The following is a 25,783-nucleotide window of genomic DNA, read 5'->3' on the forward strand; positions in this document are numbered from 1 at the left end:
CGCGCCGCCGGCCCCGCCGAGCCCTGCCCGGACACGGCCACCCCGGCCCGGCCCCGCCCCGCCCCGGCCGGGCCGCCCGGCGGGCGGAAGATGCTGCGCACCGGGGGCCGGTAGTACTATGATTTGGTATGTGGCCGCTTTGGTAGCAAGTGTGCTCGGCGCCCGCGGGCTGCCCGTCCAAGGTGAGTGCGGGGCCGCGGGGGTGTTGTCCGCCGGGGTTAACCCCGGGGGACTGCGGGGCCGCCCTGTGCGTGCCCCCCCCTTCTTGTGCCGGGTGCGGCGGGGGGGATGCGCATGGACCGGGAGGGATGCACGCACCGGGGAGGGCATCGCGTCCCGGGCAGAAGGGGCGGTGGGGGAGGACTGCGGCTGCGGAGGGGCTTTGCGAGGTTCGCGTCCTTCTCGCTGCCGGCGCGGGGACCGAGCGCTTCCCGCTGCGGCGGGGCGCTGGCGATTCCTTCATCCTCCGCTGCCGGGGGGGGGAGCCGGGAGCGCCCGGCGCATCCTCCCTCCGCAGGCGCTCGGCGGGGCTGGCCGTGACCTCCCCGAGGGCAGCGGCTGCAGCTGGGGAAGTTCGGGAAGCCGCGCTCTCTCGGTGCGGCGGAGCCTCTGCCCAAGGGTTGGAAATTCCCTCTGGGAGAAGGCAAGCGGGTTGCGGGTCCTGGCGCGGGGCACGGCTGGCTGAGTGTCCCCCTCGATCGGGGATGGGAAAGCATTTCTCGCATCCGTGTTTTTTCTCTCGTCCTGGGGAAGAAGCGCCTGCGGCAGCGCCGAAGGGTGCGGGCAGCGTTTGCCCTTCCCTGCAAGGGTAGCCCGGCTGGGCAAGGAGAAATGCAGGAGAGATTCGTCGCCTTCCCCTGCAGCGCCCCGGCTGCGGGTTTGGGGGTGACTTTGCTCCCCCCCCACCCGGCAGAGGCTGCCCTCCTTCCCCCCCCACTGCAGGCTGGCTGCCGTGCTGGGGTAAACTGAGGCACAGGGTTGTCCAAGGTCAGGAGGGAGACGGCAGTGGGGAATAACCCTGATTTTCCTGCTCCGGCTTCTTTTCCTTCGGCTGCCAGCCCCCTCCCACCCCCCGGAGCCATCCCTGCAGGTAGAGGGGAGCTGCCTGCCGCTGGTGCAGCACCGTCCCCCATCTCTGCCGCTGGTTCCTCCCTGGGCACGGGTCATCCCAGCTACCCCGTGGTCCGTACCTGGGATGAGACGCAGAAGCTGTGCCCTGAGTGTCACTGTGCCCTGCCCATGGGGATGCAGTGGCTGCCGGCAGCAGGCGATGCCTGGCTGGCAGCCACCACCACTCCCCTCCCCGTGGCGGGGGGAACGCCTGCTCGGCGGACACGGGTGGGCTGGGAGGGGGCACTGCCAGGGTGCTGCAGCCCCCCCAATTCACAGCACTCCTCGAGCCCAGAGGGTCAGATCTGTACCATATCACGGTCCCTTGGCACCCTCGCCTGGCAGCCGACTCCTTGGAGTCGGGGGGGGGGTGTGTCAGGATCGGGCTGTGCTTTTGGGGGGGTCAGGATGGGGGCTGCCCTACCTGGGGGTACGTATCCCCTCTTCCCGAGCCGTGGCCGGCTGCTGCCTTCCTGAAATGCGTGCTGCAGTGTGGTGAGGCAGAGGTTTGCAGCAGCGGTTTGTGGAGGGATGCTCTGCCTGGGAGAGGAGCAGAGCAGCCGAGTTCAGCATTCGGGAACTTGGAAATACCCCGGAGCCGCCGGGATGGGGCTCCGGAAGCGGTGGCGGGGGTGGGTGGGCGCCGGGAACCCCCGGGCACGGGGGTGCTGTGCGTGTGGAGCAGCGTGTACGTGGTGAATGAGCGCGCCGTGAGTAATGCGGGGGTGGGCGCCGGCTGAGGGGGTGCTGTGGGCTGCCGTGGCCCCCGCGCAGGGCTGTGGGGGGATGGGGAGCCCACGGGGCTCACCCCAGCGCTTAACCAGCCTTAACTCCTTAACCAGCCCCTTAACCCCAGCGCTGTCCTCTCCTCCTGGGGGGCTGTCACCCTGAATTGCTTGGGGACAGGGTTTCAGAGCAGAGCTGGGGCTCACCGTGCGCCGATGCCCTCGCCGGGGCTTTTCCCCTTGCCGTGGCCTTCCTCCCACACTGCCTTCTCCTTGCCAAGCTGAGAAGCAGCAGCGCTGGCCCTGGGCAGCCCTCTTGCCTGGCTCTCCGAGGGCTTTCCAGGCATTAATCGGCTCAGAGGAGGAAGGAGTGTGCGTTATCCCTTCTTATGGCGTGGGGGAGGAGAGCCAGGACGTGACCGCACGGGGAGTGGGTGTCAGAGGAGGGATCCGGCCTCCTGGCATTCCCAGCAGTGCCGTCACACCGAGGGGCTTTTCCTCCCTCTCCCACGGGTGTGACGCTCTGGCACCACACGGTGAGTGGGGAGGCTGGTGGATCCGGCAGGCAGGTTTGCGGAGAGAGGATTTGGCTTTGCCAGCCCCAGGCAAGGACTCCTGTCAAGGAGGTTCCCTGGACACCACGGCGGGCGATGCTCCTGGCACTGACCTTGGCCGGTTGGAGCGGTTTGGCGCGGCGGTGCCGGCGCTGCATTCCCTGCTCGATCCCGGTGCAGAGCTCTTCCACACGAGGGATGGTGCCTCTTTGGCCATGGAGGGGTCTGGACTGGCAGCTGCCGGATTTGGCATGTGCGGCTTTGGCCCCACTCTCTTCTGGCAAGGCAATGGTTTGGCACCGGGAACGGCCAAGGGCATTGGCCCAGCTCCTGTTTCCATCGTTCCCTGGAGGATTTGTGCTCCTCTGGACCTGTTGGATGGGAGAGCGCGGGGCAGGGAGGGGCGTGAGCGTCTCGGTCGATGACTTGGCTTTGCCGGAGGGGTTTGGCGATGGTGCTTTCCCGGCTCGGTTGCCTTTTGACTTGGAAGATGCTTCGCCGGCGATGGGCGAACCCTGCAAGTTCCTCTCCGGAGCTGCATCGGGGTGGGACAGCTCCCATTCACCTCTAGTCCTTCGCCTTGGAGGTCGTGCCTTGAGGCTGGAAGAGAAGCCCTGCAGATGGGCGAGCAGTGGGTCCAGCCCTGTTCCGTGCCGATGGAGGAGTCCTTCCCTCTCCCTTTCCCTGCGTGAGGCATCTCCCAAGCTGGGAGCCCTGAGCGACCAGCTGGCCTTTGGAAAAACAACTCCCTTCCTCCCTCTCCACGATGGAGAGGCTGGCGTTGGTGGGAGGGCTGCCTGAGCCAGGAACAGTGTGATTCAGGAGCTGCTGGCGGGCAGCTCGGAGCGCTGCCTGCATCCCAGTTTTCCAGGAAGGCTGTGAAGGCACTGGAGTGGTACATGCTACTCTGTGGAGAGGGCAATGGGCAGCCTGCCCATGGGTACTGGTGCTGTGAGGGGCTGGGCTGGGGGGCACAGCACCCTGGCAGTGCCTCCAGGTGCAGGAGGTCTCCTCTGGGATGGGTTTGGGCTCCAGTCTCCCACCACAGCAGCTCGCTCAGCCCCGTGGGACGCGGAAGGAGCTCTCAGGGAATGCACAGGTAGCTGCTGGTTGTTGCTGGGAGATGATGGTTCCCACGAGGCAGCTGCCATGTGGCACTTGGGGATGCTCTACACCAGGTGGTGTTTAGAGGGAGGGGGTGCAGGGGACCCCCAGGTGGGAGTAGGGTGACTGCAGGGAAGCGATTTTCTCACTTGCCCCATCTCTGTGCCTCTCCGAGCACCAACCTGTGCTACCACGTGCTCGCTGAGCTGCTGCCCAGCCAGGCATGTTCCCACCTGAGTCATTCCAGGGAGCAGGGACCCACCATGGGGCTGTTGTGGGGCAGCACTCCGTGCATGCACACTCCCCTAGGGATGCCAGGGAAGCTGCCAGCCTGCATGGGGGTGGTGTTGGTGGTCCCACAGGGCAGTCTTTGTGCCAGGGACGGGGTTTAGAGTCACTGTCTCACTGTGAATGGGGCACTGAGCCACCCCTGACAGCAGCTAATCCTTCTCCTCGCTGGCCCCGTGTGACCTTGAGGCATGTCGCTTGACCTGCGCGCTGCCCTCCATCCATCTGGAAAATCGGGTTTAAAACGCAGGAATCGCGCTGAAAGCCCAGATGCTGCTTTCCAGCTGGGGGAGGGGGCGAGGGCTGCGCTCCGGAGCCCCGGGGCTGCCCCCCATCAGGGGACAGGCAGAGGCTTTTGGGGGGCTCTCGGTACCCCTGGCCAGGGAGGGGGGGATCGAGTTTGCAGGAGGGGGTGCAACTCCCTCTGAGATATTTGGGGGGGTTATGGAGGTGGGGGGCAGGTGCCCCATGCAGTGCCTCTGCAGCAGGGTCCCTGCAGCACATTGTCCCTGTCCCCCCCACGGGCTGCAGTCGCCTCCCTCCTCGTTTCACAGCGATGGCTGCCTGCTCTCCTTCCCTGCTGGCCTCCATATGCCACGCTGGTGGCCTTGTCCTCAGAGATCCCTGCCATATCCCGCCTCCTCCGATGTGAGCGGGATGTGTCAGAGCAGATCTCGTCTGTGCTCGGCAGGGAGGAGAGGTCCACGGGCTCGGGGCCCCCTGCCTGCTCCCCCAGCCGTCCCCAGGGGGGACAGGGATGGGGATGAGTGCCTGGGTAGGGGGGCAGTGTTGGAAGCAAATAGTGGTGTCTCCGTGCTTGTTAGCAGGCTGCAGGGAGATAGTAGGTCACCTCTCTGACTCAAGGCAGGGGTGTCTGCTGTGCTGGGCAGGACAGCCTTCCCAGGCACTGGTTCCTTTGGAAACCTCTCTGCCATGGCCACCTCCTTGTCACCTGCAGGCAGGGTCCTGCTTCAGCGAGTGCACCTGAGATGCTGGCAGCCTTCAGCTTCACCAAGTCCTGTGTCACCTTACGTCTCTGCTCTTGGGATGGGAGGAATTGGATGCCCAGATCCAGGTGAGGGTCTCCCCATCCCTGGCATCACCATGCTGGGGAGCCCCGTGGTGGCACCGTCTCCGTGGCGGCAGCCTTCCCTCCTCTCCCTTTGGGATGCTGTTCAACTCCACCTCCGCATCTTGTATTCTTGCCTCCTGGCACGCGGCGTGCTTTTATTTTCCCTGGATCTGCTTGGATGACGAAGCCTGTTGATTACTTGTTTTTCTTTACGAGGCATCCCCCAGCTTCACGTGAGCTCCCGCACCGAGGGGGATTCAGGGCTCCCATCCCTGCTGCTGCTCGTTGGTGGCGACCGTATTTCCAAACTGCAGGTTAAGCCTTGAAGCCCCTCTGAACTTGGCTGGGAAGACCAAGTGGGTTTAAAAATACCCCATCTATTTGTGCTCTGTTTCTTCTGGCGTCTGCGAGTTGTTTTCAGGCGTTTCCCTACAAATGTGGGGGTGAGAAACACTTTGGATTGAGAGCTGCAGCCTCCCATCGCTCGCGTGCCTTCTTGGCCTGGACTAGGCAGGAAAACCTGGTCGGGGCTGGGAGCGCAGGGTTGGGTTGGGAAGTTGAGGAGACCCAAAAGAGGGTTTGTGAAGCATCTCCCCTTGCTTTCAGGCCTCTCTGGAAGCGGGGACAGGAGGGCACGGGGCGGTAGCGGGGCGGGTGGCAGCTGGGGAGAGCCGGGGGCCGGTTATCTGCCGTGGCTGCCAGTCGGCCGTGCGCGTGGGGAGGTGATGCTCAGCCGTGCGTGCAATTCCCCACCGGCCCTGCGATCAGACACCGGCGCTCAGAGCTGCCGGGGCTGACCTATTTTCCTCCGCCCGGGCAGCCGTGGCCAGCCGTGGGTCCAGCGGAGCTGCTGGCTCGTCCCCTCCCCGGGGAACGTCACCCACTGCTTTGCTGGGGAGCCAGTCAGGGGATCCTGGCGTCGCGTGACGCCCTGGCGTCCATCCCCGGGGTGTCTGGGTGGCCTCTTGGGCAAAGAGCTGCTCCAGCTGGGCAAGCATCAGCATCCCAGGCTCCATTTGGTGTTGGGCTGGAAACCAAGATCCCACCCTGGTGCGCCGGGAGCTGGTGGGCTGGGGCAGGCAGGGGGCTGGGGAAGGGACTGCAGTGCTGCCCTCTCCATCCTCTGCTGTCGGTGGAAGGAAGGCTGTGGCTTTGCAGGCAGTGAGGTGCTGGGGACCCGCTGGCTCGGGCAAGGCGGCCGGCGAAGCGCGTCCTTGGATGCTCTTGAGCAGCACGTGACAGCCGCTGTCCCCGATCGGCGCAGGAGGACCACGGGCAGGGAGGGGGGTTCCAGCCTTGCAACGCAGCCCCCCTCCCAACCCCGGGATGGGCGCAGCGGGGTCAGGACGGGCTCTCACAGCTCTGTGCCGGGGCGGCAGGGGAGGGCTGACACCGTCCCTGCTGACAGGGTGCGAATGTGAGCTCATTGGCGATGCAGCGATAACGAGGGATGGAGAGGTGTGAGAGTGTTGTCGGCGTGGTGCAAAGCGGGGTGCGCGTGTGTGCCTGCCCACTGCACGTGTGTGCTCAGCGATCCCCCCTCCCCGGCGGGGTCCAGGCGGCTCTGTGGCTGTGCAGGACCCCCCTAGCAGGGCCGGGTGCCTGCAGTGGGTGTGCAATGCAGCGTCGGCTCCTCGCAAAGCTCTCAGCTCTGCACCCCGGCCTCACCCGCCCCGCTGCCACCAGCCAGCCCTCCCGGTTGAACAGCGGCCGGTGCCCAGTTTGCTGGTGGTGTGGGGGCTAAGGACACTCGCGTGACCGTCAGGCTGTGACCCTCTGCGGTGGCACACCGTGCGTGTGCCCTGTGAGAGCCGTGACTGGCTCTGCCCGCTGCCCTTCCCACGGGGACACTCGGCTGGTGGGCCCGTGGGGTGGCACATCACGGGCCTCTCGCCGGTACGCGCTTGTGCCAGAGCCAAAAATAGCCGGTGATGCTCGGCTCCCGCGGCGGGGAAGCGGTGATGTCACTCGCCGCCAATCACCGGCGGCCCCGAGGAGCAGCGCGGAGGAGTGGGAACGTGCTTCCCCGAGCATCCCTCCCCGAGCATCCCCCCGGAGCAGGCGGCAGCCGCGTGTGCCAGGAAAATGGGGGGCCCTTCCTTGATGGGAAGGGAGATGTGGGTCTGAACCTAGTTTTGGGGACCCCCCCCTCTTTGGCTTCCCCCCAGCCCTGGGTTTCCCTTTCTCTCCCTTTCCGAACGCTGTGCTGAGGATGCAGCTTTGCTGCTGCTGGCAGAGCAGGATGACGCCAGGCTGCAGCGAGCAGGGCGGCACAGCCGGGGTGGAGCAGCCTCGGAGCTGAGACCAAAGTCCCCTGTAATTACCCAGCTGGGAGGAGCAGGGTGACAGACCTGACGTGCAGGTCGCAGCCGGGTTTCAGGCTCAGGGCTCTCAGGGATGCCCGAGGACACGTTGACTTGGCTGGAGCATCGCTGCTCCAGGGGCTTCTGCCCACCCTGGCAGCTGCAGGAGAGCTGGGTCACTGGGCTGGCACAGCAGAGCTGTGGTCAGTGGTCCCTGCATGCTCGCTGGAGGATGTGGGGGCACAAGCAGGGCTGCTAAAAGCAGCCTTTTCCCTGCCATAGGGACATGGGGTAGCCCTGCTGGTGCTGGTGGGTGGGGAGCAGTGCTAGGCATGCTCTGTGCCCCCCTCTACTGAGAGCAGGGGGTCCCCAAAACCCCTGTGGGGTCTCAGGACAGCACCCTTGCCCTGGTGCAGAGATTGGGAAGCTGTCCTGGAGCAGTGGATGCTAATGGCCACTTTCACGTGTCTTTTGGTGGCTCGGGGTGGCCCTGGAGCTGAGTGGAGGAGCTTGGGGACTCCCTCTTGGTTTTGGAGACCCAGGGGCTGCCCTTAGTGGAGACAGGCAGCTGGGGACAGGCATCTCCTCTGCTGTGGCTCTCCCGGGGGTCCCAGTCTGATGCTGGGATCCAGCAGTGGGATCAGCCACAGTTTGTTCCTTTGCCCCCTCGCAGGTGCCCTCGGCTCGAGGGAGGAGCCCGAGTTCGTGACCGCTCGCGCTGGCGAGAGCGTGATCCTGCCATGCGACGTGATCCACCCGCTCACGGGACAGCCCCCTCCCTATGTCGTGGAGTGGTTCAAGTTCGGCGTCCCCATCCCCATCTTCATCAAGTTTGGGTTTTACCCTCCCCATGTCGACCCAGAGTATGCCGGTGAGTCCTGGGGGCGCAGGGGGACGGGGGGGGGACGTGCCAGGTCCCGGCTGCTGGCGCAGGCTGGGACGCACAGCTCCGCTCCGTCCGTTCCTCCGTCGGAAACCACGCGGGCTCTGCCTCTCGTTGCTCGCTTTCCACCCAGTTGGTTTTAATTAAGCAGCAGCGTTAGGAAGCCAGCTGGGCTGCGTGGGACCGGAGCAAGCGAGGCAGAGAAACCCAGGGTGACGCGTGGTGGCGGTGGCTGCTGCCGCTGCGCCCCGGAGCAGCTGTGAGCCTGGGGAGGGACCCTGGGGGGATGGAGCCAGGGCCACGTGCGGGGCGGAGGTGACAGGTTGGAGCTGCAGAGCCCATGTGGCCGCTCGCCAATGTGCCGCCTGTGACACGTGGCCGGTGTCCTCTGGTGGGGGGTGTGAGCTGGGGACCAGCCCTGAGGAGGCTGGTGTGGTGGGGCAGGCCCAGTTTGGTATCCCGTTCCCTGGGGAGTGCTGTCCTGGGGATCTTCCCTGGGTGTTACGGGGCTCTCTGCCCAAATTGTTCCCTGAGAAATGCTGCAGCAGCAAAGATGCACCACTCAGGCTTGGCCAAGCCCTGCCAAACTCAGCTCATGAATAAGCAGTGCCACAGCCCAGTGGTGGAGGTTTGGGCTGCTTTGCTCCTGACCCTTTTTTTTTTTTTTTTTGGGCTGTGCACCGGGTCAGCTCAGGGCCGCCCTGCTTTTTGGGAGTCTCCCAGGCCCGGGAAGGCTTTGGGGCACGCCTGTGTGCCGGCTGTCCCGCCGCCAGCCCCCGGCTGGGAGCAGAAGGCCGGTGTCACTGCGGGCAGACGCCGCTCGAGGCACCTTGCCTGGCCGTGGCAGCTTGGCTCTGCCATCCCCAGACGGGCGAGTGTGTCACCGGCTGGCCGTGACCAGGAGGCTCCACCAGCCCCCAAACCGGGGCGGGATGGCGTGTCCCCTGCAGCGGTGCCCCGGGGGGCTGCCCCGGTGTCAGGGGGCCGTGGAGCTGACGCTGTGCTCTCCCACAGGCCGGGCCAGCCTGCACGACAAAGCCTCCCTGCGCATTGAGCAGGTGCGCTCCGAGGACCAGGGCTGGTACGAGTGCAAAGTGCTCATGCTGGACCAGCAGTACGACACCTTCCACAACGGCAGCTGGGTCCACCTCACGGTGCAGGGTGAGCGGTGCCAGAATGGGATTTCGGGTGGATGCCAGGTTTCTGATGGATGCTGGACCTCAGTGGCACCTGTGCCTCGCAGACACGCGAGCCTGAAGCCATCCAGGCTGGCCATGACTTCAAAGGGGACAAAGTTTTATTAGGGATTCCTCAGTTTAATTGCGTGGAGCTTGTTTAAAGGAGAGACATCAAGAACTGGGGCTGGGAACGAATCTCCTCTCAACAAACAGATCAGAAAATCAAATCTTTGTTTTCTCGAAATTCAGATTTACTCAAATTACTTTTCATTTTATTAAGGCCGTATATTAAACTAATTAGCAAATTGTCATTCTGCACATCAGGAGAGAGATCTTTATTTTTAGCCCAGCAGCAGGGCTGTGCCTCTCCTGCTGCAGTGGGGTGGCTGGAGAGGAGATGTGGGCACCGGCAGCTCCTTGCTGGTATTGCCTTGACCTTGAGCAATCAATTTAACCTTTGGGGGGATGGCATGGAGCAGAGCCACCTAATTGAGCCCAATTAGTGAGCAGGAGCTTTGCAAGCGGGGCTGTGCAGGCCACCAGCCCCATCCCTGCCTGCTGCCCTGCCTGCCGTTTCCTGCTTTCCCCCTGCCTGCTAATGAGCTCCGAGGGCTTGGGAAAGAGGGAAAGAGGAGGAGGAGGAGGATGGTGCATGGTTCACCTCCACCACGTGTACAGATCCTGGAAACCGCCAGCTCAAGAGACTGGAAGTGGCCCCAGATGCCCTGTCCCTCCTCTTGGCAAAATGGGGCATTTTGGGGGTTTTATACAGCACAGGGCGTGCAGGGGCTTAATAACAATATAATAACCATAATCCTTCCAGCTCGAGGGATTGCTTTCAGGGTGAAGGCTGTGGCTTTCCCCCAGCGCATTACAACGCTTAATTTTCTTAGGGGGAAAATAAAAATCATTTGGGGAGAAACAAAATATAATTCTTTATTTTTTCCTTTTTCCCCGAGCAGATTAAATTGCCAACCTGTCTTCCTCTAAAGTGGGCTTTAACAACCGCGGGTAATTAGGGGCGGGCTGTAATCCTGCCAGCCTCTTTCATCAGGAAGGAGCCTTTCGATCTGCACTGCGGTGTTTTCCCATGTTTTGACAAGAGCGAGTTAATGTGCAGCGAGGGGGGGGGGGCGCGGTGCCGTGCCCCGGAGCTGGTGGGGAGGAGAGGGGACAGGGCTGGGGTGCGGCAGCCCTTGGTCGGTGTCCCCAGGGACAGCTGCCGTGAGAGCCGCTGTCATCCCCGTCCCTGCAGCCTCGTTCGCTTTTGGGGCGGTCTCAGCCCCGCTGCGAGGATGTTCAGGGTGTCCCTGGTGTGCAGGCAGCTGCCCCTCTGTCCCTGTGCCCCCCCCGGAGCCACAGTGGAACTGGGGGGTCACGGTGGTCTCCTGTGCCCCGCAGCTCCCCCCACCTTCACGGAGACCCCGCCGCAGTACGTAGAGGCGAAGGAGGGCAGCAGTGTCACCCTGACCTGCATGGCGTTCGGGAACCCCAAGCCCATCGTCACCTGGCTGAGAGAGGGAGACCTTTTGGGTGACAATGGCAAGTACCAGGTAGGTTGGGGACGGACAGGGTCTCTGGTGGGGGCTGCTGTGGGGACTCCTGGGCTCCCCGCTGGCAGGGACAGTATTGACAGGACTATGGCGGCGGCTCCGCCGTGCCTGGAGCCAGACATGCTTTCTCAGCACTTTTCCATGCTGAAATGCCCATTTTCCCCCTCCCCATCCCTGCTGAGCAGCAGCTTGTAATGCTGGCTGCCCTTGGGTGAGGGCTGGAGACCCCTCAGGTGCTTGGGACAGCCCTACTCCTACACCCGAGCTGCTCCCTGTGGACCCATCCCAGGGGCTGGGACCCTGGAGATGGGATGGGGGCTGCAGCCTGGGGATGTGTGTCCTCCAACAGGGATGGATGCAGGAGGGGTTTGAGCAGGGAGGATTTCCCCTCCTCCCCTCCCCTTCAGGACCCTTTTTTGCATCCCAGAGGCTCCCAGGCAGAGATTCCCCCCTGAGCTGTAATTGGTAAATCAGGCATTGGAATCAGCGCAGGCACTAATGAGAGTAATTAGGAATCATTTGTTACTAATTGAAATAGAAGGATGAGGCAGAATAAGGTGGGGGGGAAGCCTGGCTGGGAGGGCTCCCTGTGCATGGGGGTTCTGCTACCCCGAGGGTGATGGTCCCATATCCATCCCTCCTCTGTTGTATCCCTGAGGGGCAACCTGTCCACTCCTCTTCCAGCTGTGAGGTGTCCCCATGGGGGGAGGACAGGGGCCAGGCTGGGGTCTCCCCCTCATTCCCCACCCCAGCAGTGGGGCTGGTCCCTGGGAAGCAGGGAATGCTCTAACGAGGCATCCTGCTCCTTATGAAGCACCCCGAGGTGCCGGGGCGCTTGGCAGGAGCAGTTTGGATCCTGCTGCCTGCCAGTCGCTTCTCCGGGAGATAAACGCGTTGCGATGGTTATTTATTTATTTATTTTATGGTTTATTTTTTTTCCTTCCCTTCCCCTTGGCGTCGAGCAGAAACGCGTGTGTTGGTTTATTAATATCCGAAGCCTTGCAGAGCGGGGAAACCCGTCTCTCATCCGGCCCTAAAAGCGCCGGCAGCTCCCGTGCCGTGGGAAGCAGGGAGGGAGGGTCTTCCCTCATCTTCCTTGGTGGGGGGTCCCTGCCCACGCTCCAAGGGTCTTCCCTTGTTGTTCCCAGGTGAGCGACGGGAGCCTTACGGTGCTCTCCATCAGCCGGGAGGACAGAGGTGCCTACACCTGCCGGGCGTACAGCATCCAGGGGGAGGCCGTGCACACCACGCGCCTGCTCGTTCAAGGTGAGCCCTTCCAGCCCCTCAGCGCCCTTCCAGGAGCTCTGGGAGTGGGGACACGTGGACCACAGGGATGCGGTGCCACCCCAAGGCCTCTGCGCTTGGCATCGTGCCGGCTGCCCCCGGGCTCTGCATCCCGTTTGGAGGACGGAGGAATGTCCTTAATTGGGCCGTGGCGGTGGCTGTGCTGTCCTGACGAGCAGCCAGGCCCCGATGGCAGCTCGGTTTGGTTGGGGAAGCGGGGAAAAGATTGAGGCTGTCATGAAGTGCCTCGTCAGACAGCGGTGATGCATGACAGGCCTCCTGCTCCGCGCTCCCGCTCTTATTAAATAAATCTTTAATTAGGTCAACAGCTACCGGCGCAGAGGGGAGAGCGGGGTGTCCTCTGCTCTGCTTTTGTGGCGGTGGTGAACTGCTGGCTCCTGGCAGTTTGCAGTGCTCTCCCCCTCCCTGGATTTTTCCCGTGGGTGATGCTATTCTGGAGAAGTGCTCGGGATGAAGTGAGGCGTGTGTTTGTGTGCCCTGAGAGAAGCAGAGCCGTGCACCACAGGCATGGATCCCCTCCACAAAGCTGTAGAGATTAGGGAAAAGGTTGGGAATAACAGGGTCACTGTGGCCCTCAGTCAGTCCCTGCACCCTGTGATCCCAGGGAATCGGGGCCAGCTCTGCCCCAAAGCCCTCCAGCAGCTCCCAGCCAACAGTGTTGTGATGGGGCTGAGCCTGAGCAACCTTTGTGGGGACACTTTTAGGGGTGGGGGTGACACTTTCCTCTTCCCCCTCCTCCAGGACCTCCCTTTATCGTTTCCCCTCCGGAGAACATCACGGTCAACATCTCCCAGGATGCGCTCTTCACCTGCCAGGCCGAGGCGTACCCCGGGAACCTCACCTACCTGTGGTACTGGGAGGAGGAGAACGTCTACTTCAAGAAGTGAGTTGGCACCTGGCCTGGCAGCTGGGAGTTGTGCCAGGAGCTGGGATTGTGCTGGGCGTTGCCCTGGGCCTCCCAGTGATCCTCCTCTCCTCTTCTCTCGCAGCGACCTGAAGTTGAGGGTGCGGATCCTGATCGATGGGACGCTCATTATTTTCCATGTCAAGCCAGAGGATTCTGGAAAATACACCTGTATCCCCAGCAACAGCCTGGGCCGCTCCCCATCAGCCTCTGCCTACCTGACAGTGCAGTGTGAGTGCGGGGATGGGGCTGGCATTGGTAACACCTGGCTCTGAGGCAGCCCCAGAGGCTCTGTTGTCCTGGTGTGATCCTAAGAGAATCGGGTTAATGTGACAGCAGCCTTTGGATGAGCGTGGAATCACCCTCAGTGGAAAACTGAGAGCATGGATGTGGGAGAGAAGAAAGCAAATGGTCTGAAATGGTCTGAGCATCCTGGGTGACACTGCTGAGCTGGGGGCAGGTGTCCACCTTTGTGGGTTTTGTCTAGGTGAGCATCATATCCCACTGCTGCTGCCGACACTCTGCCCTCATCCTGCTGGGAAGCACCGGATCAGGGCTCTCGGTCTTGTACTTTTTGGTGTTTATTGTGGGGGCTTGTTCCTGTGGTGTGGCTGTTCCGCGAGCTCCGCAGCCTTGTGTGTCACATTTTTCAGGCGGTAACTGATCTAAACAAGCGGAGGAGAACGGGCTGGAGCAGGAGCACTGCTTCCCACGCCTGTTCTCCCGGGATCCCCGGGCGGTAATGGGTAGTGTGCCACCGGCGCCTCGTGGCATTCGACAGTAATGGCCTCAATTGCCGCCGCTCACAATTGCAATATTGCTCTTCTGTAAAAGACTGTGGCGCTTTTATTTCATAATGAAAGACGGGCCTGAGCAAAGTGGGCTCATGGCTCGGGTTTACCAGGCTGACGTAGAGCTGCTGCCTCTAGACCCGGTGCTGGTTAGTGGGGAGCCACTGTGAGAAGGGCTGGGAGGTCCTGTTGCTTCCCTGTGGGGCAGAGCGGGCAGGGGGATGGTATGAGTTATGCTGTGCCCAGGCAGAGGCCTGATTTGGGGCTTGGATGTGCCCGGCTGGGCGGCTCTTGGGAAAGCCTGTGGCCTCAGGCCATTAAATCTGCCCTGCTGCTAATCCAGGACCGCTTGTCAGGGCTGATAGCTGTTAAAAATAGCTCTAGTGGCAGGAGAAACAGCGTTTGGACAATCTGCCGTTCAGGCGCACAGGGAGGGGTGCTTGGCTCTTGGTGCCACAAACCCTTTTCCTCCTGAGCAAACCTCGTCCATGTGGGGGCTGATGCCTCGGGAAGGAGCTTCCCACCCACCGAAGCGGATGGGGACACATCTCTGGGTCATTAGTGAGCCGGGCTGGCCCCCGGCCAGTGACCTAGTAGTGAAAGGCTCGATCCCATTACCCTCTCCCGCGCTGCTGGAGTCCTTGATTACATTTCCTAAGAGGTGGAGTTAAGCGGAGGGGGGTAAAGCCTGCTCCATATGCAGCACTCAGCAATCTGGGTTACGGTGCCACTGCCGGGGGGCACACGGTTTGGGGGGGTGGATGGGGTGATACGTTTCGGCAGAGAGGGAGAATATCTCCCAAATTTTGTCCTTTTAGCCCCAAGAAAGCAACAAGGAGAGGGCACCCCCACGTCCTCCATCCTTTCCTACTAAGCACCCTGCCTTTAAGCCCCCACTTTGTGTTACTGCATCAGCAGAGCAGAGGTGCTGCACCCCAAACAAACCTTGTTGATCCCTTAATGCAGCATAAGGCCCATCGGGATTTTCCCATAACCTTGCGCTGCCGGTGTCTAGACGAGATTGTAGAAATACTCACTCTTCTTATTAAAAGTAACTTTTTTTTTTTTTTTCAAAAGCTTCTTATTAAAGAAAGTCTAGATTCTCTCCAACCCACTCGCACTTAATTAAAAAGCTCTTAGAAGTGCTGTTAATGACACATTCTAGACTGGAGGATTGCGAGACACCTCTCTGTGTGGGTGGTGCAGCATGGGGGGGGGGGTTAGATATGTGTTTTAAGGTTTTTGCATCTTGGAAAGGGTGGAGGTGTTTGGTGTTCAACATGACCCGGCCTTGATGAGGCACGAGCCACGAGGACAAGCAGATATAGGAGGTGAAGGGCTCATGGCAGCCTGGACATGGGTCTCTTTGACCATCTTGGTTGCTGCTGTTGGTGTATTTTAAGGCTTGGGAGTTGAAATAGTTTTGGTTCCTGGTGTGTCAAACCAGGCTGTTGGGTGTGTGTCACACCTTGCACGCGTGTCCCACTGTGATGGAGCAGCTTGGGCTTCAGCAGGATGCAAGTTGGTGTGGAACTGGGAGCAGGCATATCTCCTGTTTCTTCATAAATGCAACTCTTAATGAGCCCCAGGCAGGAACACCCTGGGCACTGGTAAAGCCTCCCAGAAACACCAGGTATTACGGTGGATTTGTGTGTAGCAAGGCTGGAGATAACAGCCTGTGGGAGCCAAGGTGCTGCTGGGTTTGGAGTTCATTACAAAAGTGGTGTAGATCCTCTAAAACCAGGCTGGGGGGAGAGATGGGCTCTTCCCCCATGCTAACGTGGTGCTGCTGCTCTCCCAGATCCTGCCCGTGTGGTGAACATGCCCCCCGTCATCTACGTTCCCATCGGGATACACGGATACATCCGCTGCCCGGTCGAGGCAGAGCCCCCGGTCACGCTGGTCAAGTGGAACAAGGACGGGCGTCCCCTGCGAATCGAGAAGGTAACGAAGCCCCCGGGGAAGGACAAAGGGGGATCGGACCCTCATGTCCTTGGGAATCCCTGGTGAGCACCACCAGGCACCCTGTGGATCCAGCCTGGCTGTCAGGAGACAAGAAACCCCATGGGTGGGATGACTCTGCTTTTCCTCATCAGCTGTGGGCAGAGTTAATGCAGGTTCTTGTGTGGAGCCCTGTGGACACACTGTGTCTCCCAGACCTAGTGCCTGCTTCCCCCTAAAGTTGCCTCCTGATGGCCCTGGTTTATTTTTCCAATGGCAACGGATGGTTAAAAGGCCCTTTTAACAAGTCTCTGTCTTCCTCCAATCACAGTCTGAGCAAGGATATTGGACATTAAATATTTAGAGAAAACACTCAATATTTTAAATTTTTTGCTTAAATATTAATGATTTGAAGTTTCAAGTCCATTTAAATCTGTTGCTGCTGTGGCTTCCTGGTCCTTGGTGCCCTCAGCCCCTCAGGTGAAGTTGTCTTGTCTACTCCAGGACAAGTTTTATTTAGGGTTAGATTCTGATCTTAAATCTTTTGGGCTGCATGAAGAAGCCTGGCTGTGTGTAGGGAGGAGAGTGGCTTTAAGATAAGTGGCTGGATGCATACAGAGCAGGACAACCCTTCCCTGGAGGGCTGTGTTTGGATAGGCTGATCTTGCCCACGTTTCCTCTCTCTGCAGTTGAGGAGATGCTGGGAATGAGATTGGGTGTCTCCCAGGGATGTGACAGCCGCCCTGGGCGTGGGTGGGGGGCTTGGCTGAAGGGAAAATAACAGGCTGTGGTGGGTGTAGGATCAGTCAGTCCCTCGCTCTCCCTGCTGCAGTATGCTGGCTGGAACCTGCTGGAGGACGGGTCGATCCGGATAGAGGAGGCAACTGAAGACGCTCTCGGCACTTACACCTGTGTGCCTTATAACGCCCTGGGTACGATGGGCCAGTCTCCCCCTGCCCGACTGGTACTGAAGGTAACCTGCCTGCCAAAATCCGACGTGTTTGCCATGAGCAGTGTCCTCCTGGGACACTGCTGTGAGGGGAACAGCAGAGGCTTGAGGGTGAAGGTGTGTCTGTGCTCTGGTTGGAGAAGTGCTTCCCACCAGGACAGGCAAACCCTGGGGGCACCCTGTCTGGTGTAGCTGGAAAGATCCTGCCGGAGCAGCAGCACGGATTTGAGCACAAGCTGGATCAGCTGGTGTAAGATAATATAAATTATCGGCTGGTGTGAGAATATAAGGCTCTGGTAGTGCTGGGCGAGGGTGGTTTGAGGAAACCTCTCCCTGGGATGGCCTTTTTGCCAACAAAACACTTAGCCCTGCTGGCCTGGGCTTGGGTTCAGGAGGATTTTAATAAATGGATGATTTGAGCTCCACGTGCTCCGGCTGCGTGCGGAGCCTGGGCCACGCTGGGCTCCCAGCGCAGATCCTGGTGCAGCTGGGGTGGGAGCTGCTGCCTCTTCCTTCTCTGAACAAGAAGTCCTGTGCCTGTGAGCAGCAGTGATTCATGGTGTCTCTCTGAGGTTCACATGAGAACGCTTTTTGTACCAGACACACACATCCGCTGGGGCGGCTGCCGAGGCGAGGAAATCAGGTTGATGTCTGATGTGGTGTGGGTGGGTTTTTTCCTGTTTTAAGGAAGTAAAAACCCAGATGCTGTTCATCCTGGAGAAGAGGAGGTTGTGTGGAGACCTCACAGCAGCCTTCCAGTATCTGAAGGGGGCCTACAAGGAAGCTGGAGAGGGACTCTTCATCAGAAACTGCAGTGCTAGGACAAGGAGAATGGGTTCAAACTGAAAGAGGGGAAATTTAAGTTAGATATACAAAAGAAATTCTTCTCTATGAGGGTGGTGAGGCCCTGGCACAGGTTGCCCAGAGAAGCTGTGGCTGCCTGGAAGTATCCAAGGCCAGGTTGGACAGGGCTTGGAGCAACCTGGTTTCATGGAAGATGTCCCTGCCCAGGGCAGGGTGTTGGACTAGATGGTCTTTAAGGTCCCTTCCAACCCAAACCATTCTGTGATTCTGTGATTCTCTGCCCTAGTGCAGTGGCTTTTTGGAGAGAACCTCCCTCTAGGTGTATAATTTGGAGCCTCCTCAGCACACGTTCTCCACGCAGCTTTCCTTGCAATGCCTCAAGCTTACCCAAATCAGGGATTTGGTTGGTTTGGAAAAGGGCCTGTTTCGGTGGTGGGAGTTGGGGTGGGCTGACACTCCTTGTTTTTTCCCTTGGCTGCAGGACCCCCCCTATTTCACGGTGCTACCAGGCTGGGAGTACAGACAGGAGGCAGGGAGGGAGCTGTTGATTCCTTGCGCTGCTGCCGGAGACCCCTTTCCCATCATCGCCTGGAGAAAGGTACCCGGCCTGCCAGACAAATCTGCAGTGCCTTTGGCTTTTGGTGAATATTGCAGACAGAGAAGCCACACTCTGTCCCGGTAAGAACAAACTGCAGGTACAGCTGCTTCGCTTTGGGCTGAGCCACTGCCGTCCTGTCCCGCAGGTGGGTGGGGGAAGCCCGGCTTGTGGCCACCGAGGGCTGTAATCCCGGGAAACCGTCACGGCAGCATCCACAAAGCTGAAACACTGCTCCCACCCCCGGCCTCCCCCTCCTCTTCCTCGCCAGCACTGCCCACAGGACACCTTCCTCCTTGCCTGGGTGTGAGGTGGTCACCGGCAGGACGTGGCAGCCCCGGAGATGCCACTCTCATGGCACAGACCTCCCATGGATGTGACACCAGAGCACGTCAGGGTGTCCAGCAGCATGTCCAGGCAAAGGGCTGGACCAGTCAGCAGCTGTTTTGCTGCCCCACGACTTGAAAGACCCTGGGAAGAAGCTGTTTTTGTGCTGCTGGACTGGATATAACGACTTCAAGATGTCCCTTTTCATAGAGCAGGGTGTGGTGGCACAGTCTCTGGTCCTCCTGCAGCCTTCCCTTTGCTTCCCACCTTTACTGCTCCCAGAAGAATGCTGTACAGGAGACCTCCTGGGCTCTGTGCCCCCTGTTAGGATCTCATTTCAAGTCTCCTGTCCCCTTCTTAAGGCTCCTGAGAGTGAGCAAGGTCCCAGTGTCACCCAGTGGGCACTGTCCCCAATCCCTGTGGCATGAGATGCTGAATCTCTGAGCCCCTTTTACCAGCACTAGGAGGACCATGACTTGCACAGATTGCAAGTGCCCTGCCTGAAGCTTATTGGCTGTTTAGTCTCCACCTTATTTTAGTTTCCTCCCCTCATCAGTCTCATTCAGGTTTCTTTCCTCCCCATAACTGGAGGGATAAGCCCAGAGCCACAAACTCCAGTCAGGGCTGGCTTGGACTGGGCTTGGTTTCCCAGTGGCAGAAGCAAACTCCTTTGCTCCTCATCAGCCCACCAGCACTGACCAGTCTCTTGAAGGACTCCTGGGCTTGGCAATGGTTACCCCATGTGCCCATTGCCTCCTCTGCTCCTCCTGCTTGGCATCAGCCCGTGGGTCCTGGTGTTGATCAGGAGAGACTCCCACATGAAGAACAGTTGAAGAGGACTCTGACCAACGTGGAGTTTGCACAACTTTGGCAGATGGGCATGGACAAGTTGTTACAAGATCCATCTTTCTGCTCGGCTTGAGACATTCCAGGCACCTCCACACCCACCACCTTCCTGCATCCCCATGGGGCCTTTGCTGCCCAGACCTCTGACACGAGCGGTCCTGCCTCTCATCTGCTGCTGACTGAGGCTAAGGGGCAATTTGGGCATCTCCTGGGGCAGACAGTACCTTCCCCAGCCTGGGAGGGTGTCTGCTGGGGTGGCCGGTGCACCTTCGTCCCGCAGCGGTTTCAGCTTTGGATGCTGGAGGCTGAGCCCTGGCACAGGGCTCGCTGTCCGTGCGAGTGCCGTGGGGGTTTCCGCTGGTGTGTGAGTGCTGAGAGCAGCCTCCCTGACCCATGCCTCTCGCGTTGCCCCTCAGGTCCTCTCGGAAACGGGGGAACCGTCTGCCTTGCCACGACCGGAGAGACCGGATCCCCTGCCGGTGGCCGGCGGTGTCCCCTGGGCCGCGCAGGTAGCTTAGTGACCCCGCCGCCGCCTCGCCCTGCCCCACAACCCGCTTCTGAGTCGTGGTTTTTTTTTTTTCCTCTCTCTTTGCCCGGCTCCCCACCCCGCTCCTTGCCCAAGGTAGGGAAGCCCAGCAGGAGCAAGCACAACACGCTGCCCGGCGGCACCCTGCAGATCCGCTCCCTCGGCAAGGACGACCACGGAGAGTGGGAGTGCGTCGCCACCAACATCGTCGCAAGCATTACTGCCAGCACCCACCTTACCGTCGTAGGTATGGGCAGGGAGGGGAAGGGGCCCTGGGTAGAGCCCCCCAGGCAGCCTGTTGGTGAGGCAGGAGGTGGGGATGCTCCCTGTGAAGAGAACTGTAGTGATGGGACAAGGGGGAACGGTTTCAAACTGGCAGAGAGAGGGTTTAAACAAGATATTAGGAAGATATTCCTTACTGTGAGGGTGGTGAGGCCTTGGCATGCATTGCCCAGAGATGCTGTGGCTGCCCCAACCCTGGAAGTGTTAAAAGCCATGCTGGACAAAGCTTGGAGCAATCTGGTCTAGTGGCAGGTGTCCCTGCCCACGGCAGGAGGGTTGGAGTAGATGACCTTTAAAGTTCCTTCCAGCTTAAACCATTCTATGACTCTAAGAGCGATGTCTCCTTTAAATGTTATTTACTGGCAGAGCTGCCTTTTTCCGCGCTGTTATTTTGGCCGCTTGCAGACACAGTTGTCCTGCTGTTTCCAGCAGAAATTCCAGGTGCAAGAGGAGCCCCCTCGGATCACGGCTTGGGAGCAGCCCCCTTGCCTTCGTGGTCCTGCTCCCCTTTAACCCCTGCCCCTCTCCCTGCAGGCACAAGCCCTCACGCCCCGACCAGCGTGCACGTCGTGGCCGCCATGACCTCAGCCAACGTCTCCTGGGAGCCCGGCTACGACGGTGGATACGAGCAGACTTTCTCAGTTTGGTACGGCCCTCTGTGAGTCATCCTGGCATGCTTTGCTCTCTGCTTCTTTTCCTTCCTAGCCGACCTGAGCTTCGAGCAGCCGGGGGGTGGAGGAGGGTGGTGAGGGTGGCACACGCCCGGCCCTGTGCCTGTGGGGCGTTGGGTTCCTCGGAGAGGTGGGTGGTGGTGGTGGTGGGATCATGTAGTTCTTGTATTTCCTCTCCTTTCTGTGCTGGCCACTGCCTCCCATCTGCCCCAGCAGGTTTTACTCTGCTTGTGGTGCAGGGAGGTGCTTTGCATTCGTGTAACTCTGCCTCTGGCATCCAATTTCAAGATAAACTGTTTACGGGGCTTAACAGCCAGGGAGAGGATGGAAAATGCAACCTTCAGAGAGCGCATCCTGGAAGAGCTGTGACTAAGCAGAAATGATCTCTCCTTGCTCTGTGGCTCCCTGGAGGGGGTTAAATCCCAGCTGGGATCATGACCAGCCACTGTGAGATGCTGGCTGGGTCTGAGCCCCTGGGGCTTTGTTCCCATTGCTCCTGTGCCACCACGCACCCAAAGCCAGTGGGCGCATCCCACCTTCCTGCAGCAGGGCCAGGCTCAGCCCTGTGCCTGTTCCCTGGGGCAGGGGAGGGCAAAATGTAGCTGCAGCAAAATTGGTTTTTTTCTCGGGCTCTGCTCTTGTTTTCTTGTGAAGAGTCATCCTTGGAAATGTGGAGGGGGTGATCCTTTCTCTTTCCAGGCTGTTCTTCAGCCTTTCCTCTTGCTCTCTCTCTCCTTCCTTGTCTTAATTTGCCCCGGTGGAGACTGCTGATAGAGAGAAGAGAGGGAGACACTGCCTGTAATGATTTCTGCTCTGCTCCAGCCTGGGGCTGGGCAGTCTGTCTGGTGATGGAGAGAAGGAATGGATTGAGCAGAGAGGGAAAATGAGGGAGTGAGCTGAGTGGTGCAGACCTTGCTTTGATGAAAATGTCCTTGGGAAGGAGTGGTTAAACCTCTCTGCTCTGGAAACGTGGCTGCATCTGCAGCTGCTGCTGCTTTTGCTCTGCAACCTGCTGCCGAGTTCCTGCCTCCTCAAGGCAATTCCAGACCCCACACGGGGCAGAACAGCCAGCAGGGAAAGGTGTTTGCACCGAGCTTGCCTTAAGGAATTTACAAGGAGCTGTGGGGACTTTGGATAGGGAGGCAGCAATCCATCTTGCCCTGACTTGTAGGGTGTGATCCCTGGGGACTGTGCTGTGCCCTGGGACCGGGGATCTGGGGCAGTTCTGGGTCATGTAGTGCCATCCAGAGTGTGGCCCATCCATGCATTTTCCTTCCTGCTGTGGCTCTGGGATGCTCAAGCAAAACATGGCTTCATTTCCTGCGGGTTCACACTCTCCTCCTGCTGCTGTGGTTGTTGAGGCTGGAAATGCAAACCCCACTTCCCAGGGATGGCCAGGGCCACCACAGCATCCCACCTGCACACGTGCTGTCCCTCGGCAAGGGCTGTCTCCTGGTTCCCCAGAGCGATTAGAGCTGCATTTCCCCTCCACCCTCCCCACCCTCAGCCCCTTGCCCTCCTGTACCTGCCCTCAGCAGCACTGGGGAGGAGGGATGTGAAGGCAGTGGGTTAAATGCTGCAGGGAAACCTACTCAGGGGCTGCTCCGCTGCCGTGGCAGGGGATCCTGGGAATTGTAGTCCCAGCCGGAGCCGTGGTGATCCAGAGGTTTTCCACTCGGTTTGGTGGAGGCACACTGCACACGCACAGCTCTCCACCGACTCACTTCTTTTCATAGCTTGCCATGGCTTCTCCTGCCTCACCTCTTGCTTCCTCATCAGTGATACTGTTTCTCTTTGCTCCATCTTTTCCTTCCTGCTGGATTCCCCTGACTGTGTGCCGGTGGCCACAGATGTGCCCCCTTACCTACACAGAACAGACCATCTGCACTAATCCTTCCCAAATCCTCTGCTGACACCGCCAAAACGTGCAGCTGAGGGCTCAGACTCCCTAAAGCATCTCTCTGACATGAGCACCAGTACTTGCAGTATCATTGCAGTGCAGTGATGCTGCTTTGGGATGTGGGGCTCTTCCACCAAGGTGCTTCCCAGCAGGATTAATGGCTTGTGGAGGTGGCTGCACGCTCGTGGGTGCTGGGGTGGCACTGGGATGGCTCTGGGAGGTTTTTTCACCCTGGGTTTGTGGTTAGAGCCCAGCAGAAAGGCTGTGTCCTGCACTCCCTGCCAGTGCCTCTGCTGTGCTGCCAAACCCCGAGTGATGCCCCAGGCTGTGCTGGCAGCCCCCGACTTGTGCAAATGTGGCAAAGATGGGGATTTAGCTAAATGTCTCCTGTGGGATGACATGTACAGGGCTACAGCTGAGGGAGAACTTGGCTCTGGCTCAGGAGCTGTCGAGGTATAAATGGGAACAGGGCCCGTCTCCTGCGTCAGCCGTCCCCTTTGCAGCACTCATGGAGCTGAAACGCTCCAGCTTCCACTTTTCCCCATGGGAATCTGATGGAGATCACATCAGAGCGGGGGGGTTGGCACTGCTGCTGTCCCTGACCCTGCTCAGGGGGTGCAGGTGGTGCACAGCAGAGGGGAGAGCTGGTGGCAGTGTCCCTGTGAGCCGGGGGATGCTGCTGTGACACGGTGGGATGGTGCCAGCTCGTGGGTGGCAGTGGGTGCCCCACATCCATACACATCACTGCTCTCAAACCAAACCATCGCTCGGGAAAGCTCCATTTTCGCTCGAGAAGTTAATGCTACCTCTGTCCCCCCTGTCAAAGACACCTTCCCTAAGGATGCTGCCTTCTCTCTTGGCAGGATGAAGAGAGCCCAGTTTGGTCCCCATGACTGGCTGTCTCTCCCTGTGCCAGCTGGTTCCAGTTGGCTACTGGTGGATACCTTGGAACCAGAGACTGCTTACCAGTTCAGTGTCTTGGCTCAAAACAAGCTGGGCACCAGCTCCTTCAGTGAGGTGGTCACTGTGAACACTCTAGGTAGGTCCTCCAAGGGCACAAGGGGAGGGCAGGGATGGGATCTGGGAGGTCTGTGGGGAGAAGTGCCCCGTGTGTCCTGCCTGCTGGGGATGGAGATGATGATCATCAGCAATAGTTTCCAGCCATGTAGAAGATAGTTTGTGGAGGGTCCTGGATGAAGCCTGTAGACTTTGCTGGATGCATGAGGCTCCTGAAAGCTTGTCCTGAGATAGCGTGGGAGAGCTGTACTCTATCAGTCACCTTTCAGATCTTCCTCAGGTTCAGCTGGGATCAGGAGGTATTAATAGAGCACAAAATCACTTGTACAGCAGGAGGGCCTTGCACTGGGCCCTGCCTTGGGGCTGTCCCAGGTGGAGGTGGGAGGAAGCAGGAGGGTTTTTAACACTGTGTCCCTTTTGCTGAAGTCATGACAGCATAAGTCCCCTGCTTTTTGAAAAGCCACTTTTCTATACCTGTGATAAGAGACCAGATTCCTGAGATGTGCCCCAAACTCCTGGAATGTGGGAGCTCCTGCAGTGGTCCTGCTGCTGCTGATGTGCCCATGTGGGAAAGCATCTCCTGCGCTTCCCCTGCCCCATCTCAAAGGTGTCCCCGTCCCCTCTGCTCTGTCCCCAGCATTCCCTGTAACAACTCCAGAGCCTCTGGTGTTGGTTACCCCACCGAGGTGCCTAACAGCCAACCGGACACAGCAAGGCGTCCTCCTGTCGTGGCTCCCTCCCGCCAACCACAGCTTCCCCATCGACCGCTACATCATGGAATTCCGCGTCGCCGAGAGGTGGGAGATCTTGGACGACGGCATCCCAGGGACCGAGGGCGAGTTTTTTGCCAAGGACTTGTCCCTGGTAAGCAGGGGCTGTGCCCACTCCGTACCTAACTCGATGATCTTGGAGGTCTTTTCCAACCTTCATGATTCTGTGATAAAGAATCTGCCGCAGCTCTGGGGAAGCTTTAGGGGTGGCCCCATCCCTTTGCTGGGGTCTTTGGGGAGGTGGCAGCCTGCAGTGGGGGACCTGACGGGTGTGTCTGGTGTTGCAGGACACCTGGTACGAGTTCCGTGTCCTGGCGGTCATGCAGGATCTCATCAGCGAACCCAGCAACGTCGCTGGGGTGTCCAGTACAGGTGAGGGGTGTCCCACTTCTCTCCCCGGCTGTGGGGCTGTGGGCTGGGCTGGTGGGTGGGCTCATGGTTGTGACGGGTGTCCAGCTGCCTCCTGGAGCAGGAGAGGACAACCTGCCCCATTTAGTCCTTCCCGTGGAGCATGGTGCTGTCGGTGTCTGCTGGCACATCCTGCGGTGAGCCTGGAGAACAAAGCTCCAGCCGGGCACTGCGCAGCCTGGAGACGGGAATGAAAGGTGGAGAGAGGGAAACGTAGCACTGCAGTGCAGGGTCCACAGGGAAAAGAGCTTTGCAACGGGAGACTGCAACACGCTGCAGCTCCTGTGTGTGTGTTTACCCTGTGCCCACCCAAACTCCGGGGTTGCTCCTCGAGCCAAGACACGGGCGAGGGCTTGTGGTGGCGATGGGGAAGGCGAGGGCAGCGGGAGGGGACGGGGATGCGGCGAACCCTGGTTTTATGGCTCTCGTGGAAAGCCCGGCTCTGCTGTGCTGTGATGCAGCGGTCTCTCTCTGCCCCCAAGTGGTGCCGGTGTGGTGTGATCTTGCTGCAGCCTCCCTGCCTGCAGCCTCCCTGCCTGCAGCCTCCCTGCCTGCAACCTCCCTGCCCGCTGCCCTTTCTCCTCACGCCCGATTTTTCTGATGGGATTTGGCAGGTGCCCTGGCCCCAGGCAGGTGCTGTCCCAGGCTGAAAGCCGGTGCTCCAGCCGATTCCATGTGTGAGCACACAGCAGGAGCGCTGAGGTGTGCAGGGTTTGCATCTGCAGGGGCCCACAGCCGAGGTCTGTTGGGAGTTCAGATGTGCTCATGGTTATTAAACGGGTATCATGAGGGTTTGGAGCCCAGTTTTCATTGAAAAGCTGAAATGAAGCACTGGCAAACAAGTTAAAATACCTTCTGCTGCTGCAGCAGGTTTTTCAACCAGGAGATAACTGCAGGTTTGCTGCAGTTGTGTGTGTTTAGACATAAATATGTATTTGTTGGCATGGAGGCTTCTTTCCTGGGTGTCCATCAGCTAA

The 25,783-nt window shown here is 59.7% G+C and overlaps 1 protein-coding gene across 8 annotated transcripts in view; it reads left to right on the top strand.

The window, feature by feature from the left end:
* Positions 1 to 85: 85 nt before the first annotated feature.
* The window catches only part of IGSF9B (immunoglobulin superfamily member 9B), a 49,484-nt gene continuing 23,786 nt past the window's right edge, over positions 86 to 25,783 (top strand). For 5 of the 8 annotated variants that reach the window (XR_003529704.1, XM_027655526.1, XM_027655531.1 and 2 more), the window contains exons 1-16: positions 86 to 182; positions 7,830 to 8,027; positions 9,054 to 9,200; positions 10,619 to 10,770; positions 11,919 to 12,036; positions 12,817 to 12,958; positions 13,065 to 13,210; positions 15,572 to 15,714; positions 16,544 to 16,684; positions 17,946 to 18,062; positions 19,649 to 19,741; positions 19,855 to 20,005; positions 20,575 to 20,698; positions 23,475 to 23,650; positions 24,266 to 24,492; positions 24,686 to 24,770. Coding sequence is in view for 7 of the 8 variants with exons in the window: in XM_027655526.1 (XP_027511327.1) it covers positions 119 to 182; positions 7,830 to 8,027; positions 9,054 to 9,200; positions 10,619 to 10,770; positions 11,919 to 12,036; positions 12,817 to 12,958; positions 13,065 to 13,210; positions 15,572 to 15,714; positions 16,544 to 16,684; positions 17,946 to 18,062; positions 19,649 to 19,741; positions 19,855 to 20,005; positions 20,575 to 20,698; positions 23,475 to 23,650; positions 24,266 to 24,492; positions 24,686 to 24,770 (2,224 nt within the window). In the remaining variant the exon portion in view is untranslated. The remainder of the gene's footprint in view (positions 183 to 7,829; positions 8,028 to 9,053; positions 9,201 to 10,618; positions 10,771 to 11,918; positions 12,037 to 12,816; positions 12,959 to 13,064; positions 13,211 to 15,571; positions 15,715 to 16,543; positions 16,685 to 17,945; positions 18,063 to 19,648; positions 19,742 to 19,854; positions 20,006 to 20,574; positions 20,699 to 23,474; positions 23,651 to 24,265; positions 24,493 to 24,685; positions 24,771 to 25,783) is intronic. The other 3 variants (XM_027655527.1, XM_027655528.1, XM_027655529.1) reach the window with 3 other exon arrangements.

Source organism: Corapipo altera, unplaced genomic scaffold (assembly GCF_003945725.1).
Source record: "Corapipo altera isolate COAL_440 unplaced genomic scaffold, ASM394572v1 71, whole genome shotgun sequence".
NCBI lineage: Eukaryota > Metazoa > Chordata > Aves > Passeriformes > Pipridae > Corapipo > Corapipo altera.